Genomic DNA, 18676 nt, shown 5'->3' with positions numbered 1-18676 from the left:
AGGTCATTTTGAATCCTTCGCATCCCCTTGAGCAGAGGACAAGGCCTTCAGCACTCTGTGGTTCCTGGCGTCCAGGTCTGTCATTCATTGATGAGTGAGCACCACTGCATGCCAGGGCCGAGAAGCCCCAGGGCAAGCCAGCCAGCCCCAGGCTCGCTCCCAAGAACTCTAAGATGGTACGTAGAGCCTGATGCTAATTCCCAAGTATTTCACAGAAGAATCTAGTCCTTACTGAGCAGTCCTAACAATGTAAAGTTGCTGAAGGAAGAAGATGAGAAGAAGGACTAGAAAGGAAGGAATTCACAATGACAAAAAAAAAAAAAAGACCTTTGGATATAAGCAACAGTGGCTATGAAACGACAGGCTTCTGGAAGGTGCTGGGAAATGAAGGCAAAAGGCTCTCAGAATCACACTTCAAAATGAGGCCTGATGTTCTCCAGTAGAGCAAGAAAACACGCTGCTCGAATTTAAAAAAAGACATAATGACACATGCACTACCCAAAACAAAATACACACACACCATTTCGAAGCCTGTTTCTTCAAGAGCCAGCATCAACGGCAAACCGTAGAAAAGTTAGCTTTTTCAAACGCCCTGGGACTTACAAACAGTTCATTCTAATTTACAATTAATAACTGACACAACTGGATGTATGTTCAGTCAAGTCACAGCCCATCTTCCAAATTCAACGAGCCAGCTGTCGAGGTGCCCTGAGTATAACGAAATCCCCGGGGTTCCCGTGAACCTGAGGATCAAGGTCAAGTGTGAGGAATTAAGAGATTTTAAATACTGCCTTCCAATGAGCCCTATTTCGCCGACTGCTTTTGTTGCACCTTAGCCCTCTCTGACTGGGCAGAGCAAACATCGTCCACCAGCAGGAGAGAGTGTTTAAGCCTTATCACTTCTCTAAGACTTTTTTTTTTTTTTTTTGCTTTTTAGGGCCACACCCGTGACATATGGAAGTTCCCAGGCGAGGGGTCCAATCAGAGCTACAGCTGCCAGCCTACACCACAGCTCAAGGCAACACTGGATCCTTAATCAGGGATTGAACCTGCGTCCTCATGGATGCTAGTCAGATTCATTTCCACTGAGCCACAACGGGAACTCTCCAAGACTATTTGTCTCTTCTAGTCTCTTCTACAGTCTCGCCCTTACCCTTTTTCTAAGACAGAAAGTTCAACCATGTGCGTGAGGCTCTTAGGGTGCTCGCGGCCAGCTACTAGAAGTTTGACAAAATAAAGAAATGGCCCCTTCCCTTAGCCTACATATTGGTTTTTATAATTATGTACACATATATGTATAAATACATGTGTACACACACACATATGTACATAGGTTTATATGATGTACTTTGTACCAGGGGGGATAAGATTGCTTTGTCTTACTCTGTATGTTTAAGACAACTAATCAGTTAATTATATTAAGCTTTAGCTTCCTCATTGGGTAAAGGGGAAAAACATCTTTTCCGTGGTCAACCCTGAAAGGCTGCCAGACAATTAAAAGGAGCCAGATAAGAAAAAGTGTGTGTAAGTGTGTGTGTGTGTGTGTGTGTGTGTGTGTGTGTGTGTGTGTGTGGTGGGAGGAGGGGAGTTGTACTTCAATGACTTACTGTTTTACTGCAGGAGGACACCTCCTACAGGATGGAGACCAACCTATTTGAAATAAACGATGACAGCGGCAGAGCTGGGGAGAAGGCCTCACATTCTGAGCAGAGGAGGTCAGATCTGATCTGGCGTAAGGTCAGATCAGACCATTGACCTGACCATTCTTCTTAAGCAAAGAAATGGTCAAGGACTTGACAAGTGGCAAATGGGTCACATTCTAGAGCCCATGGTCCATTTAGGTGCCCACTCATGGCTCTGGAAATGCCAGGAGGCCAAAGGAATGGAAGGGGAAGTTCCCTCTCTCCTGGTTCTTCTCTCCTACAGGAGAGCCGTGGAACGTCCAGTCCTGTGGCTGAAGTTCTTGGCAGTGACCCTTGGTGTCAACAGGCAAAGGCCCAAGATTTAGATGCTACCTAAATACTGCCTATTATTACCTTATATATAATACCTCATTTGACTCTCAAAATTCCAGTGGAAGGAGGCAGAAGAGTTTAATTTTACATGTGGGAATCAGGGGCCAGGACAGGCGGCTAATAAGTGACAATGCCACTACATGGTTCTCTATCCGCACCACTCCCACAGCTAGTCCTAATTTGCCTCCGGGGTGCATCCTACTCCACTCTCTGTCCAAGGATGCTGGGGATAACATGCTTTTACTTACCGAAGCTGGGACTGTAGCTTTCCGGCTTTGTTTATGAAATCTTCCCAAACCGGATAGCTCCCCTACAATAAAACAAAGTTGTCCATCAGTAAGTCAGGCTGTAACAGACATCTGATTAAGACACTGACAGCACACCCAATGCCAAATACACAGGAAACCATCCGTATATGCCCTCTTCCTTCGCAATCTATGATACGTTGCCCAGGTTATATGTAAGCACATCAGCTCAAAAATGAGTTAAGAAGGTGCTCAGTCCCAGTGATCCTGTAAATACTACAGAAACCAAGTGGAACAAGTTCTCCAGACTCCATCCCATACCTGGATGCGTCACTTTCTGAGTCACCAAATGGTGGGTCCAAATTTGAGATACACAGACTATTCAAGGCTCTACCCCGAACCTTCTGATCCCAGCTCTGGCTGTTCTCGCCCTTAGCCCAGAGGACAGGGAGGAGGGAACCAGAGTGACCCAGGCTCCTCTCCAAGACAGGAGGCTATTGGGAAGCATCATTCGACGAGTAGAATCTCAAGGTTGGGAAGCTACCTAAATACGGTGGCTCTGCTGATGGCTTGAACCTACCATCTACATACAACAGGTCACAGGTGGTTCCCTGGCGCATTGCAGCTAACAGGGAACTCACCGACCTCCATGGCAGCGCAACCAAATCAGCCACGCTGTCCCGGATGTCCACCAGGCCCTAGTTCCAACTTTCCAGGAATCCCCAGAGTTAAGACCAAACCTGCTTCCCCATGCAAATCTTTTCAAAGAACTGAGGGTAATGAGCACATTCACCCGCAGCCTTCCTTCCTTCAGCTCCCAAATGCAATGCCCATTTCTACACGGGACCCTGGCCCACATCCTCACAGGCTCCTGGGGACACTCCATCACATCTCTCTCCTCTTCTCCCGAGTATGATGCTCAGACACAAACTCAAAACTGCAGGTGCAATTCGGACTGGCGCAAACCGGAGTGGGATCTGACGTGACACATTAAATTCACATACATTAATTTCTATTAAATTTAGAATGGATAAGCAGCGAGGTCCTACTGTACAGCACAAGGAACTATATCCAGTCTCCTGAGCCAGAACATGACGGAAGATGGTATGAGTAAAAGAAATGCATGTGTGTGTCTGACTCGGTCACTATGCTGTGCAGCAGAAACTGGCACAAGAGTGTAAGTCAATAATACTTTAATAAATATATATTAAGATCAAGTTGTCAACAAATTCAGAGTCAGTGAAAAATAAACCCAGAGAAGAGGACACCATGGTGAGAGAAGCAGTGTTTGGCACTGAATCATTCAAACACTGAATAAGAAGAAACACCTGGTGGGTTACAGTCACAGGATAGGATGTAAAAGTGAGGAATCCTGACAAGGTAAAACTAACACAGGACACCTCTTAATGCTGTCATTAAGGAGAAGATGGAGAAACGATAATGAAGTGTATCCTCTCATCTTTCATCGCAGAAAACCTATCAAAATAATCCAAAACTGAAATTGACCTGAAACACAATGATGTCACCTTCCTAATGCACTCTCTTTGTTGTTTTGTTCTGGCCACGTCCACAGCATGCAGAAGTTCCTGGCTTGGGATCAAACCCAAGGCACGGCAGTGATAAGGCTGAATCCTTAACCGCTAAGCCACCAGGGAACTTCTTCCTAATGGTTTTAATAATCCTTACTTCTTACCCTTAAGAGCACAGTTTCTCAACCACGCCACTGACATTCAAGGCCAGATATTTCTTTTCTTTTTTTTTTTCTCTGCCAGAGGCAGAGAAGGGAGGGCGGTGCTGTGCAGTGCAGGATATTTAGCAGCATCCCTGACCTCTATTCACTAGATGTCAGTAACATTCACAGATGCCACTGGATGTGACAAAATGTCTCTAGACACGGCCAAATGTCACCTACAGGGAGAATCAGTGCTTTAAAGGGGGGTCTGAGGAGCTGTATCTTTTGGTGAAGAAACAGATCTGAAGTTTAGCAATTTCTTCAAGATTACTTCAGTTTCAATTGTTCTGTTAAATGAAAGTAAAACTAAATAAATTTTTATTTTGAAAATAGTGTGAGTTCCCTTCATGGCTCATTGGTTAATGAACCTGACTAGGATCTATGAGGATGCAGGTTCGATCCCCGACCTCGCTCAGTGGGTTAAGGATCTGGTGCTGCCATGAGCTGTGGTGTAGGTCGCAGACATGGCTCAGAATCCAAGTTGCTGTGGTTGTGGTGTAGGCCAGCAGCTGTAGCTCTGATTCAACCCCTAGGCTGGGAATTTCCACATGCCTCAGGTACAGCTCCAAAAAAACAAAAAAGAAAGAAAATACCGTGCATAGAACGTCTGTTATAAAACTGCCCATTTGTATATTTCTCCAATGTAACAGGGCTGTCTGAAAATGTACATAGACTCATCTGGGAAACTGTCTACCAAGTATTAAAATGGGCTGTTGCTGGGAGATAAGATTTGGGTGAATGTGTTGTTTTCTTGCTTGTACTTTCCCTGTGGTCATAGTTTTTTTTTTTTTTTTTTAAATAAGGGTCACATACCATTTTTATACAAACAGTGAAGTCATCACATTAAAAAAAAAATTAAGGAATCTTCTGAGGACGCCACAGGTTAAGAATCTGGTGTTGTCAGTGCTGTGGCTCTGATTACTGCTGTGGCAAGGGTTTGATCCCTGTCCCAGGAACTTCCGCATGCTGCGGGCATGGCCAAAAAACCAAAATTTAAATCAAATTAGCAGTTTCAGCAACAAGAGCACCGTGAATTTCCAATCCACCCAAACCCTAAAGTCTGTCTCATGTGCGATGCTAGATCGCATCCATCACGTCTGCATTTGTGCGTTTGGGACCCGCAGGCTCTGGATTTATTCCTCCGAGCGGCAATGTGCTCCCAGGCAGGGGATGCCGAGCTGCATCAGGCCAGAGATCCTGTCACACTGACTCCTGGCAGACGTCCCCGGCAGCTCCATCTGACACCATCTTGACACCAACACCCAGGCACAGGCACTGTCAGCATCTGCTAAACCTCTCAGCCTCCATCCCATCTTTATGCCCTGGCAGGTTCCTTCAACCAAGAGCATAACTTTGTGTTGAAGGAAACCGTGTGAGGCCTCAGGCTACTGTTTCAGGCCCCTCAGGACATTGTGGCGAATCCCAAGTAAAGCAGATATTTAGCATTTTCTTAGCAAGACAGGAGGAGCACCCCTTCTACAGCTACAAGCCATTAATTAGACATTCGGGCCAAGATCAGAGCCTTCGCGCTGGTCACTGGAGCTCTCCACCCAGAGGGACATCGCTTAGCATCCTTAAGAGCACAGGTGTTCCACGAACCAATGACCCCCCCCATCTGGTCCCTGCGACAGTATGGGAAGCCAGAAGAGGGGCAGAGACACTGACCATCAACTTCTGGCCCGAGGAACCATCACCTCTCATCTACCCCGAGGACACGAGAGCTAGGTCCTCTTCCGCCCAGCACCAACCACGGAACCCCTGGAGAAGGTCACTGAGATGATGTGTACTGTTTCTAAAGAAAAAGCTGAAGCACGTTCACTAAGAACACACTAGAATGGCCAAAGGCCTGGGCAGGAGGCCCCGACTCCTGAGTTCTAGCCACAGCCCTGGCAGTGACTTGACCAGGGGAACGTCACTTGACCTCTCAGGCCAGTTCCTTAGAATGATCAAGAAGAAAAACACCTAATGCCATCACGTTACTGTCAGTATTTTGATATGCTGACATCATGGGACACTGAAAGAATGCAGGGACAGAATAAGGGACACAAACTCGGGAGGCCAGTCTCTGGGACAGAATCTTAGCTCTCCTGTCTGTCATATGACATTGGGGGCAGGCTGTCTGACCTCTGCATGTGTAAGTCACCACTCCCCGGGGCTGGTGTGAGGAAGAAAGGTGCTGAGCTATCCAAAGGGCTCCGAGCAGTGCTGGGCACGCCACTGAGTGTTCAAGAACCTTTGAAAGTTCTGATCAAGCGTCCTCAGGCTCCCAGGAAACTCCCTTGGGATGGTAGGAGAGACTTTTACAATTTTCTAGGTCACACAGCATTGTAGATCAACTATAATTTAAAAACAAACACAAAAAAACTCCCAGAGTTCCCATTGTGGCCCAGCAGGTCAAGCACCCAACCAGCATCCATGAGGACACAGGTTCCATCCCTGGCCTTGCTCAGTGGGTTAAGGATCTGGCATTGCCCTGACCTGTGGTGTAGGTTGCAGACACGACTCAGATCTGTGCTGTAGACCTCAGCTGCAGCTCTGATCTGACCCCTAGCCTGGGAACTTCCATATGCACGAGTGGCCCTAAAAAAAGAAAAAACTGGCTCGGTCAGACGGTCCACCCAGGCTGGAACCCCTCATTCTTAGTCCTAACTACAGCCCCAACTGTGCATCTATGAGTCGACCGTGATTAAAGCAGACACGGAGCTGGGCAGCAGGGCTCCCGGTGACAGTCAATGTCTCTGCACGTGGCAGGTGGAGTCCTCAAACCCAGGTGAATGTGCCTGAAAACACCTGCTCGAACCACTTCAGAAATGACTTACCTGCCCCCACTTTGAGCCTCGTTGCAGTCTTATACTAAATTAGCAACCAAAGGAGGGTCCCCTCTCCAGTCAGGGGGTACAGCCCCCAGCTCTCTGCCTACAAACACCCACTCAGCCAGAAGAAGGCTGCCAGCAGCAGCTCTCTCCCGATTTCACAGTATTTGACAGTCTATCAAAGAGTGTCAGGCCCACCCGTTTTAGGCAATATATAATTTAATGGATTCCAAAAAAAAAAAAATGAACTTCTAAGAACAGAAGACAAAAACCTCCTTGTTGAGGATTTTTTTAAGTGTGTAAATGTTATTAAAATTTAAAGGCAAACGATGTTGGGTTGTTCCAGATTTTTTTTTTTAAGTTTCTTTCAAGGAAAAAAAAAAAAAGTTTCTACCCACCGAAAAGCAGTTTTACTACAAAAATTCAAAAGCTTGAGGAGAGGAAGGAGGAGGAAGATGAAAAAGTAATTGAGAGAAAAAGCCCTAGGTTGCTCTGGGTAAAGGAGAACAGGCTCCAATTTCAAAAGATATTTGCCAATCAAGACGCTGTATGGACGGAGAACCCTTTTAGAAAGCAAGTCCAATATGGTCCTTAATTTTCTAATCTGCACCGCCCACCAAGATGCCCCTGAAAGCTGTCTCCCAAAGCGATGTGTCTGCTGGGGCTCTATTCCTGGTTCAGGAGACCTCCAGGAATGAAGGCATCCCCAGAGCTACGGGGAGGTCTCAACACATCCCACTTTGGGGTCTAGATGACACAGAAAGGTTTCACAGCTTTCCAGACAGACTAAAATCAAAGAAAATAAGACTCCGACCGAGTGCCTCGGTTCTGCCAAGTCCAAAGTCAAGGGCAAAGGAAAACGAGATGCTCCTCCCACCGGAACCCCTTGACTTTCTTGGCGGGGGGCAGGGAGTTTTTGAAGACTTAGGTGTTTGTTGAGAATAGAACTCGGATCACAGCGGGTTCTAAGGAAAAGGAAGAGTCCCCTACTGCAGAAAGCTGGTGTGCCTACAAGCATCAAGCTGCACGACTGTCCCCGCTCTCTACAGGGAGAGAGGCAGGACCTCCCTGAAGACAGGCTCTAACTCTGCAGCCACGAGGCGCCCACCACACTGCCTCCTTGAGGGATGCTCTTTCTTCTACCCTCCAGGGGGATTCCACAATCTGGAAAACTCCTACTCAGCCGTCACCACCCAACTCAAATGTCACCGCCTTCTGGGACCCACCTGCTTCTCTCCCATCATGCAGTTCACCGTCCCTGAGTCTGAGTCTCCCCCACGACACTGTGGGCTCGGGGACAGAGGAGTGAAGGGAGGCAGGGAAGAAAAGCATTTCCAGGAAGAGGGACGAGCGGGCTCCTCCAAGGGACACTGGAGTGGCACGTGTACGCTAGGGGAAGCAGGAGATGGAAGGATGGACCGTGAGCAGACTTCCAGGGCAAGGTCCTGCACCACGAGTAGGACAGCAGAGTAAGACCAGGCAGCCTTCATTCAGATGGCGAGAGGCACAAACCCCCAAGCAGCGAGGTGACAGGAGAACCTGGCGACAGGGTCACACACCTGGCAGCCTGGTGCCTTGGGGAGCGGGGGTGGGGCGGGGGGAATGAGGTCATTTCCTTACCTCTGAGGAAAAGGGCCCATCTGATCTTCATCAGCACAAGAGTTTGGTGGCCACTAAGCAAATACACAAGGGGCTGCCCTGCCTGCCTCAAGGTTGAGCCCCAGGGACACCCCCAAGTTCCTGTCCTCTTCCTCCAATTTTCCCACAGCCAGACAGCCGGGCAGGCCACTTGCCTAACCCAAGTGCAGGGCTCAGCCAGGGGTCATCCTGGCTTGGGGTTCTGTTTTGCTTTGTTTCGTATTCAACAGAGTCCCGGGCTGGCATCCCACACACGGCACATTAGGATAAACTGCGTGTAATTCATTGGCATGGATGGTTAATGGTGCCCCGTAAATAATGCCGCAACTACCTCTCCCAGCCCCGGCCGCTACTGTGACAGCGGGACCTCAGGGGACAGCTGAGGGAATCAGACACTAGGGAGCTGTGGTCAGAGAAGGGGCAATTTGAGAGGAGCCAGAGATGGGAAGAGACTCTCAAGGGGAGGAAGAATTCAGCTCAGCTGAGAATGAAACAGGGACCAGAGGCAACAGACCAGGTTCCAGCTCAAAGGGTCCAGAGAGAGGCTAGTTCACCAGTGATCGTGGCTGATGAGAACCTAAGTCTTGGGGACACAACTAAGGTCACCTCCCAGGCCCCTCTTTTCACCTTGACAAGAATCCCTGTCACCACCACCATCATTAAGCATCACCGTATCTAAACAGGTGCTAGGTGCCAGATGTACAGACCGGAACTTCTCGAGTGTGGCTTACATATCCATCACTTGGGGATCTTGCAAAAATGCAGGTTCTGATTCCCTTAGCCCTTGGTGGGGCCTGGATGACACATGTTTCATCTGAGTGGTGCTGAGGCTGCAGGTCCACAGACCACACTCGGAGGAGCGCAGCTTAACACACTACTCCTACTACATGGTCACAAAAACCCAATGAGGCAGGTGCTGCTATTATCTCAGAGCTGAAGAAACCAAGGACCAGAGAGGTTCCATCATAGCAGCCTAGGCTGAAATTCGATCCCTTTGATCCCAGATCTGCCTGACTCCGTGGCTCAAGTGCTGCCTTGATTCTGGGAAGTGCAAGCAGCAAGATGCACAGAGCCAGCCTCCAGGTCCAGCCCCAGGGCTGCAGAAAGCCACTCAGTAGGCAGGCTGGGTCCTGCTTTATCTCAGGGTTCTGGAGGAGCCCAAAGGAGAGTGGGGAGCAGGGATTTCCACAAACAAACAACCCCCGATGACATAACCACAAATGCCCTGGGGGAGCTGTAACGTGGCCCTAGAAAGGGTCAGCATCCTCAGCCATGTGAAAAAGAAAACACAAAACAAGGAAAAAAGCCCTTTGAGCAGAAAAGGTCAAAGAGAAACACACCGGAAATGCCTACAGTCACTGCCATTAGTGTGTGATTATGGATAATTCTGTCATGTCTTCAGGTTCCCTGTGGATGTTGGAACTGATCTGCTTCTATCAAGAGATCAGAGAGCCTGTCTGGAGCACCTCTGCAGGCTGCTGCCGCCACCACCTCTGCCACCAGGTCCCTCCTTAGGGTGGGTGTGAGGGGCACAGCCCCACAGCATCCCTCCCCTTCTTCGGGGCACACCCTCAGTGAGATCAGGCTTCAGGGAAATGAAAAGGCTTCAAGAGGAAGTTCCTAACCACAGCAGGAGCGCCTCTGGACTCCTAGCTTCTTCTTCTTCTTTTTTTTTTTTTTTTTTGTCTTTTTGCCATTTTCTTGGGCCGCTCCTGCGGCACATGGAGGTTCCCAGGCTAGGGGTCTAATCGGAGCTGTAGCCGCCAGCCTACGCCAGAGCCACAGCCACATGGGATCCAAGCCGCATCGGCAACCTACACCACAGCTCACGGCAATGCCGGATCCTTAACCCACTGAGCAAGGCCAGGGATCGAACCCGCAACCTCATGGTTCCTAGTCGGATTCATTAACCACTGAGCCACGACAGGAACTCCATGGACTCCTAGCTTCTTGAGGGAACAAGGCAGGAACCTACCGCTTCTCTTCTCAAACTGGGAGCCTGTCACGGCTCTGTCCCCAAAACCGCCCTTTCCCAACCCATCCTGTAAGATGAAGGGCTCCCATTAGCCTCAGACAAAAGGCGCTGTGTAAGTCTACCCATCATAAAAACCATTCCTGGGCTTTTATTTCCCGATTGGGGCTTGCCTGATCCACTAATTACACCTGTCCATCAAGTGGATGACAGCCTTGCAGATAATCAACGGTTGCCTCCTTGCACGCCCACCCTCACCCACTCACCCACGCTCACCAGCAATAAATATGCCTGTGAAAAGGACTTCATGGCTCTGTGTACACTTGGCGTGCATTGCCACTTTCCACCAAACAGCTTTCCCCTTCCAACAAACTCCACAACCTCCAAGTCCCACCCGGGCTGCTAGGAATGATACCCAGGTGGGCACTGCCAAAAAGGGGCTGTTTGTTACTACTACACTCACTGCCCTTTTTCAGTCTTTCCACTGAATATCCTTCTCTTTGCCTGGATAGAGGCCCCTAGGGGAAGACATACCCTATGCCTAAAAGGATCAATGTGGAAGAACCTGACCTAGTGTCCGTGAGGATGTGGGTTTGGTCCCTGGCCTGGCTCAGTGGGTTAAGGATCTAGCATTGCCCTAAGCTGTGGCATGGGCTGCAGATGCAGCTCAGATCCAGCATTGCTGTGGCTGTGGTGTAGGCTGGCAGTTGCAGCTCTAACTCAACCCCTAGCCTGGGAATGTCCATGTGTATGCCATAGGTATGGCTGTAAAAAGAAAAAAAAAATTTTAAAAAAGGATCAGGAAGTTCCCGTCTTGGCACAATGGCAACTAATCCGACTAGGAACCTTGAGGTCATGGGTTTGATCCCTGGCCTTGCTCAGTGGGTTAAGGATCCGGCGTTGCTGTGGTGTGGGTGGCAGACGCGGCTCAGATCTGGCGTTGCTGTGGCTGTGGTGTAGGCTGGCAGCTGTAGCTCCGACTGGACCCCTAGCCTGGGAACCTCCATATGCCGCCCAACTTCAGATCTCCCCATTAGGGACACAACTTATTCAGTCACCGGGTGCCACCCTCTCTTCATCTGTAAATGATGCTTGGGTTGATGGTCTCCACCCCAAAGGATGGTAACGAGAGTAAGTGAAAGAGTACAGGGCACAGAAGGGTGACTAGCCCTTAGAACTCTGGAAATTCCAACAACTGCTATTTTCATCAGCTCAAAGTACAAGGCCAGCCACCCTGACTGGGAGATTTAATGGGCACCTCCCATGCACAGGCAGTGGGTGGGGCTTAAAAGAGACGGCACAGCAGAGGAATGCCGCTGTCGAAGCCACGGATCCCAAAGCCTTTGAAGCACCACACTCGATGGACATTAAGTCCAGGAAGGTGGGGTGGCTGCGAATTTCCGGGGGGTGGGGGTGATGCTCAGAGGAGCTCTTAAAGGACAAAAGGGAATTTCCTGGGCAAAGATGAGGGAAAGAAGGGAGGGAGGGAGGAAGCATTCATTCCTTGCAAAAGAAAGAGAATACAAAAGAACAGGCTACATCTGGACACGAGAGTCATTTTGTTCACCTGGAACACAGCCCAGGGAGGTGTGATTTTGGGGGTGGGGGAGCAGGTGGGGGGGGGGGGAGGGGGGGAAGCAGGGCGATCCTGCCTGCTCACTTCGTGAGCTGCAGAGGAGGCGCTCCTTTTTCTTTTCTTTCTTTTTTTTTTTTTTTTCCTTGTCTTTTTAGGGCCATACCCACAGCATATGGGAGTTCCCAGGCTAGGGGCTGAATCGGAGCTGCAACTGCCAGCCACAGCCACAACAGATCCAAGCCGCATCTGCGACCTACACCACAGCTCATGGTAACTGGGATCCTTAAGCCCCTCAGCGAGGCCAGGGACCAAACCCACGTGCTCATGGATCCTGGTGGGGTTTGTTACCGCTGAGCCACGACCCGAACTCCTCTCCTACTCACGGTACCCTCCCAGCAAGACCTCCCCAAGACTCACCACCGGGGAATGCTGGCTAAACCTACAGAGACCTACACAATCAGAATCTCTGGGGATGGGGCCCTGGGATCTGCACTGACCACATTTCCCAGGGAACATTCATGTTCTGCTCACTAGAGTCACACACAGATTTGAGAACCATCCCTCTAGATAAGATGCCACATGGCTCTGAGGCCCTGCATGTGCGGCCTCAGCAACGTCTCAGTCCTGATGTTTAAGCCCTGCTCCTTCACAAGTAATCCCTGGGGATAAGCACCCGCACATGGGAATGTGAACTGACGCACGTTGTCACAAAGGCATTCCTCGATGGGGTTCAAAAGCCTTGAAAGTAGGTACCTTTGACCTGGGATAAATCCTTCTGGAGAAGCCATCAGTTTAAATCAACATGTAGCTACAAGGATGTATTCATTGCACTGCCGCTTAAATTGAACACAGCCTAATCACGAATTCGTAAGGAACCAGCCCACCTCAGGGCCTTTGCACATTCTCCTCTCTGGCCTGGAACATCCTTTCTCTGATATCCACATACTTCATAAGCTGTGGTTCAAATGTCACCTTCTCTGTGAGGCCTTCTCTACCTACCCTTCCTATTTAAAAACAGCCACACGAGGCCTGCTTTCTTTTTCCCAGTTGCACCTACTCCTAACAAACCCTGCTTTCTTTTTCCCAGTTGCACCTACTCCTAACAAACCCTGCTTTCTTTTTCCCCGTTGCACGGACTCCTAATAAACGACACAAGTGGCTTACTCAGTTTGTCTGCCCGAGACCCCTACCCTCTTCTCCGCTAGAAAGAAGGTACATTCCAAGAGGGCAGAGATCAGGTTCCCTGTTATTTACTGCTGCCTCCCCAGCACTTAACACACAACCTGGCACACAGCAGGGCCTCAGATCTGTGTTGCCTAAATGAATTGACTACAAACAAACAAAACAATGGGCCACCACACAGCCCATGAAACTGACCCGGCTTCTAATTACAGGCACAGAAAGCACAAGTGAAAAGCTAAGGGAAAAAAGAAATTTCTGGCAGGGCACAGGCCGCAAGAGCCTTCATCTCAAATGTGTGTCAAGTGGTTGTGGGTGACTTTTATTTTTTACGTACTTGATGTCTGGGTTTTTCTTCCATTAACTTTCCATGACTTGCATAATCCTGGAGATGAACTCCCTCGTGTGACGCTCTCCGAACATTTGCTAATGCTTTCTGCTAAATGCAGGCGAACGCTTCCTCCTTGATTTAATTAGGGTGTCCCTAATTAAGGCCAGCACAACATCAAAGAGGCCAGGTTCCAGGGGACCCCCGGCTCCGGGTCGGCTTCTGGTTGCAAGATGACCCCATCCCCCACCAGCAGCTCAGCGCCTCCCAGGACCCGGAGGCCAAGGCCTTGGCCGTCAGCTACCTCCTCCTGGCCCCGCTCCCCACTACTTGCTTCCTATTGGGGTGCTTCATCCAATTAGCCAGGCCCCAGATCACATCCTGCTGGAGAGCTGGCTTTGAAGGTTCAGTAAACAATCACTTCAAAACAAAGAGGGACCATTAAACCAAACTCAAAGACTTCCTTAATGGCCTCGTGCTCAGCTGCTGGAGCTGCCGGGACAGGCTGGAGCAAGCCAGGCCTCAGAAGGGAGACTGAGGTCTCCCTGGGAACTAATCACAAAGCTTTTTCAGCCTCCTACTGCACACAGCCCCTCTTCCTGCTGGGCGAGGGTGTGGGTTCGTTACTGGGGCGACCGTGACAGAGGGGGTTTCTCCAGCACGACAAACACATGGTGTGTGGCTGCCACCTCGGACAACCGGTCGGACCCTTGGGAACCACACCCCCTGCACTTCCCTCTGCTGACACGTAAGCAAGCCCCCGCCCAGGAGTGTCCATGGCCCAAGTCCTCTTGAAATAGAGGGAGGCCCCCTGGGCTCCTTGAAGCAGCTCAGAGAAGAGGCCTCGATTTGGATGCTTTATCTGGTTCATCCCACATCCTAAAGGCGTAAATGGAACCATCATCAAAGTGATGGATAAACAGCATCCACGAAAGAGACATTCTCAAATGCTGGGAGAGACAGCCCAGCACCGAGGATTAAGGGCACAGACTCTGCAGCCAGGCCGTCTGGGCTCAAATCCCAGCTGTTAGCTCTTCGTTGCATGATGCGGGCAAATGGCTTCACCTCTCTGCACCTCAGTTTCCCCATCCGTCACATGGGAAATCGAGCAGTAACTCCCTCACTGGTACACACACAGTAACTACCTCCTGGGTTGTTGGGCGGATTAAGAGTCTTTCTTTGTAAAGCACTGGAGTAATGCCTGGTTGTACCACAAAAGTGCTTGTTCAATAAGCAAAATAAAACGCAGCTCTCTGCTTGCGGGGGTCACCTATACCAAAAGCCTCCCCCGATTCTGTCTTTCTATTCCAAATGAGAATCAGAGGCCTTCCCCAGGGGCCACCCTCAAAACCTGGTCCTGACATCTATCATGGCGCTGACCATGCTGCTTTCCAGTGACTTGTCTGTTCCCTCCTCTAGACTAAACGACTTTTGGGCAAGGTCACAGGTGTACCTCCACCCTCCCAGCAGGAGAGGACACCGTCATCTTTTGTTGAAAATGTGTACTGCGTTCTCTCAAATGATTTACAGGCTCAAAATTGGAGCATTTCACTTTTTTCTCTACTGCATTAACAAGGCGAAGGTACAGGTTTCTTATATTTTCTGAAATTTCTGAGTGCTGCTGTTGGCGGGGGGACTTGGGTGGAAATTAACAGGATGGCTCAGATAGATACACAAAAGCGGGTTTTTTCCCCCATTTTTGGCCACCCCACGGCACATGGAGTTCCTGGCCAGGAATTGGATCCGAGCCACGGCTGAGACCTAACGCTGCAGCTGTGGCAATGCCTGATCCTTTAACCCACGGTGCCAGGCCGGGGAAGGAACCTGCATCCTGATGCTGCAAGTGGCCATGGATCCCACTGCGCCACAGCAGGAACATCACAAGAGCATTTAACTTAGCATTCATTTCACGCTAAGCCCTTTACATACGCTTTCTCTTCTTTTTTAATTTATTTATTTTTTGTCGTTTTGCCTTTTCTTGGGCCGCTCCTGCGGCATATGGGAGGTTCCTAAGCTAGGGGTCTAATCGGAGCTGTAGCTGCCAGCCTACACCAGAGCCACAGCAACGCGGGATCCGAGCCACACCTACACCACAGCTCATGGCAACGCCGGATCGTTAACCCACTGAGCAAGGGCAGGGATCGAACCCGCAACCTCATGGTTCCTAGTCGGATTCGTTAACCACTGCGCCACTACGGGAACTCCCTACGCTTTCTCTTCTAATCCTATTTTACAGATAAGAAAATCAAGGCTCAGGAGACAAGACTAACTTGGCCAGAGTAAGAGAGTTGAGAGGGGCAGAGCCAGGCTTCACAGCCAAGGGCAACCACTGGAATCAAGCACTGGGCAGAGTCAACACCGAATGTGAAAAACGCCCAAGGATATCTGACTTGGTGGAAACCAGAGGGTCCAGAAATGAGGTAACTTTCTGGTGAGGCTTTGGAGGATCAGAAAGATGTCAATAATCCAAAAATGGCAGAGAAGGTCCTCCAGGTGGGACACAGAGCAAGAATGAGGGCCACCGGCTGTGTTCAAAGAAGCCATGGAGTCCAGGTTGGTGGACTCGGGGCCCCCAGCAGGTCGCTCCACCAGGGCCAAAGCACAGGGGCCCCTGAAGGCAGGAGGAACCCAGATACAGCTGAGTCTTGGGAAGGAATAGAAGCCAGTACAAAGGTGCTGCTAAAAGGAAGCCTAGAGGCAAATGAAGCCACTTCTCCCAGTAGTCACCCCAGAAAAAGAAGAGGACCTGAACAAGGTCGAGAGAAAAAGCAGGCCCTGACAATGCCGTGCGCGTCTCCCTTTACCCTGGTGTAAACATCTCTGAAAGGCTTTTTTTTTTTTTTTTTTTTTAAAGCATTAAATTAAAGGCCCCGGTGGGCCTCCTCCAGGCACCCAGCCCTTCCCTCCTTTTATAAACAGACAGAAGGTTTGCAGATAGAGAAAGGCCAATAGGCCCTGTGGAGCCAGATGAGGTTCTAATGAACTCAAGAGTGATTTACTTAGCAAGAAAAAACCCCTCAACTTCTCCATTTCCTGCAGCTTCACGGCAAGCTATAAATACAGCTCAGTAGAGGGTGTGGTCGTGTTTGCCCTTAGAAGTAGTGGAGACAATGACGGATTTCAAGACTTTAGAATACTTGGCTCCCAAATCTGCAAGACCAAGAGGTAACAGCAGCTACCCTCCGAGGGCAGGGCGCCCGAGGCCCTGGGTCAGGCCCTGTACAAATACAATCTCATTTCAGAATCCCAACCACCCTCTGAGACGGGTACTTTATGAGACTCATTTTACAGAAGAGGAAAAGAAAGCTCCGAGAGAGATGAAGACATTTGCTTACAGGACTGAAAACCAGATCTCACTGCCGCCAAGCTCAGGAGCAGCAGCAGCTCCAGAACTGCGACAGGGGCAATGATGGGGCCAGAAAAGGAATGTGGACAGGAAGGAGGGTTGCCAAGCAAGCGGTGTCTTTACTTAGATGGTAGGTTACAGGTCCACACTGTCCAAGACGATAGCCGCTGGCCATAGATGGCTATTGAAATTTAAACAAGTTGCAAGCAAATGAAATATCAAAATCAGTTCCTCAGTAGCATTCGCCACACTGCAAGTGCTCAAAACTCACATGTGGCTAGTGGCTAACGTAGCTGATAAATTCCATGATTGTAGAAAACCATACCAGACAGGACTATTACAGAGCAATGAAAAACAGCCAAGGAGTCTAAAAAGGCTTCTTCTGTGGTTATTTTCATCCTTCAACTTATTCACTGTGACATTATTTCGCTGTAAAATTACTTTTATTTACTGTAGTAAATACACACAACATAAAATTCACCGTCCTGAAGACTGTGGTTCAGTAATAGCAAATATATTCACATTGTGGAGCCACCATGTAAAGATGCCCCTTACTCAGACTTGGGAAAGGCTACAAAAACACACCGAGGCTGCTGGATCTGTGTGTAGCTGCGGGTGCTTTTAAAAATCCTAATGCGGAGTTCCCGTCGTGGCGCAGTGGTTAACGAATCCGACTAGGAACCATGAGGTTGCGGGTTCGGTCCCTGCCCTTGCTCAGTGGGTTGCCATGAGCTGTGGTGTAGGTTGCAGACGCGGCTCGGATCCTGCGTTGCTGTGGCTCTGGCGTAGGCCGGTGGCTACAGCTCCGATTTGACCCCTAGCCTGGGAACCTCCATATGCCGCGGGAGCGGCCCAAAGAAATAGCAAAAAGACAAAAAAAAAAAAATTAAAAATCCTAATGCTGGAGTTCCCACTGTGGCTCAGCAGGTTAAGGACCCAACTAGTATCCATGAGGATGCGGGTGTGATCCCTGGCCTTGCTCAGTGGCTTCAAGGGTCTGGTGTTGCTGAAACTGCAGCACAGGTTGCAGACGTAGCTCGGATCTGGTGAGGCTGTGGCTGGTGGCTATGGCTCCAATTCGACTGCTAAACTGGGAACCTCCATAGGCTGCAAGTGCAACCTTGAAAAGCCAAAAAAAAAAAAAAAAAAATCCCAAGGCCTGAAATGTACTCCAAAAGCAATGAATGAGACCCTCTGGGGAAAAGGGTCCAGGCATCAATGTCTTATTGCTCCCAGGGAATCCAATGCACCTGTTCTCATAGCCATGCCCATTCTACTGAAAGGGACACACCTACTCAGCCTCTCTCTTCTTCCTCCACCCCCTAGAGACCCCTGCCGTGGGCGGTGGCAGGGAAGGGCGTCCCAGGCAAATCCACCATCCATCTCCAGGACTCAGGAGGTGGCTGATGCTGAGCAAGCCAATAGTCTCACTACTGTCCAAATTCTTTGAGGGAAAGAAAGCAAATAAAAAGACATACAGCTCAAAAGGCACGCCATTGATTTTTTTTTTTTTTCACCCACTTAAACTAGACAGGAAAAGAAAAAGCACTTAGAAACTAGGACCAAGGTCAGATACACCAAGATACAGAAAGGAGCGGTTTAGGTGATTCCAGCAGCTTCTCCAAACACAGACTGGCAGTGGCTCGCCTGACTCAACCCAACTAGAGGGCTACCAGGAAATAATTAAACACAGAAAGCCCTTCCACAGGAGAGTTCCAGGGCTGGACACTAAATGAGTTCAAGGCAAGGAGTTCTTCAGATGTCACTGAACTTTGGGTGAACTTATTTAATTCATATAATTAGGGGGACTGATGGGCAGAGTCACCCAACCT

General features: G+C 49.5%; 1 protein-coding gene across 9 annotated transcripts in view; it reads right to left on the bottom strand.

Moving 5' to 3' along the window:
• The window catches only part of MTSS1 (MTSS I-BAR domain containing 1), a 171360-nt gene that overhangs the window by 145587 nt on the left and 7097 nt on the right, over positions 1 to 18676 (bottom strand). For all 9 annotated transcript variants that reach the window (XM_047783276.1, XM_047783280.1, XM_047783281.1 and 6 more), the window contains exon 2: positions 2264 to 2325. In XM_047783276.1, the coding sequence (XP_047639232.1) occupies positions 2264 to 2325 (62 nt within the window). The remainder of the gene's footprint in view (positions 1 to 2263; positions 2326 to 18676) is intronic.

This window comes from Phacochoerus africanus, chromosome 6 (genome assembly GCF_016906955.1).
Source record: "Phacochoerus africanus isolate WHEZ1 chromosome 6, ROS_Pafr_v1, whole genome shotgun sequence".
In the NCBI taxonomy this organism is placed as follows: domain Eukaryota; kingdom Metazoa; phylum Chordata; class Mammalia; order Artiodactyla; family Suidae; genus Phacochoerus; species Phacochoerus africanus.
Note: the sequence above shows the minus strand (reverse complement) of the source record. Positions and strands in the feature narration are given on the sequence as shown.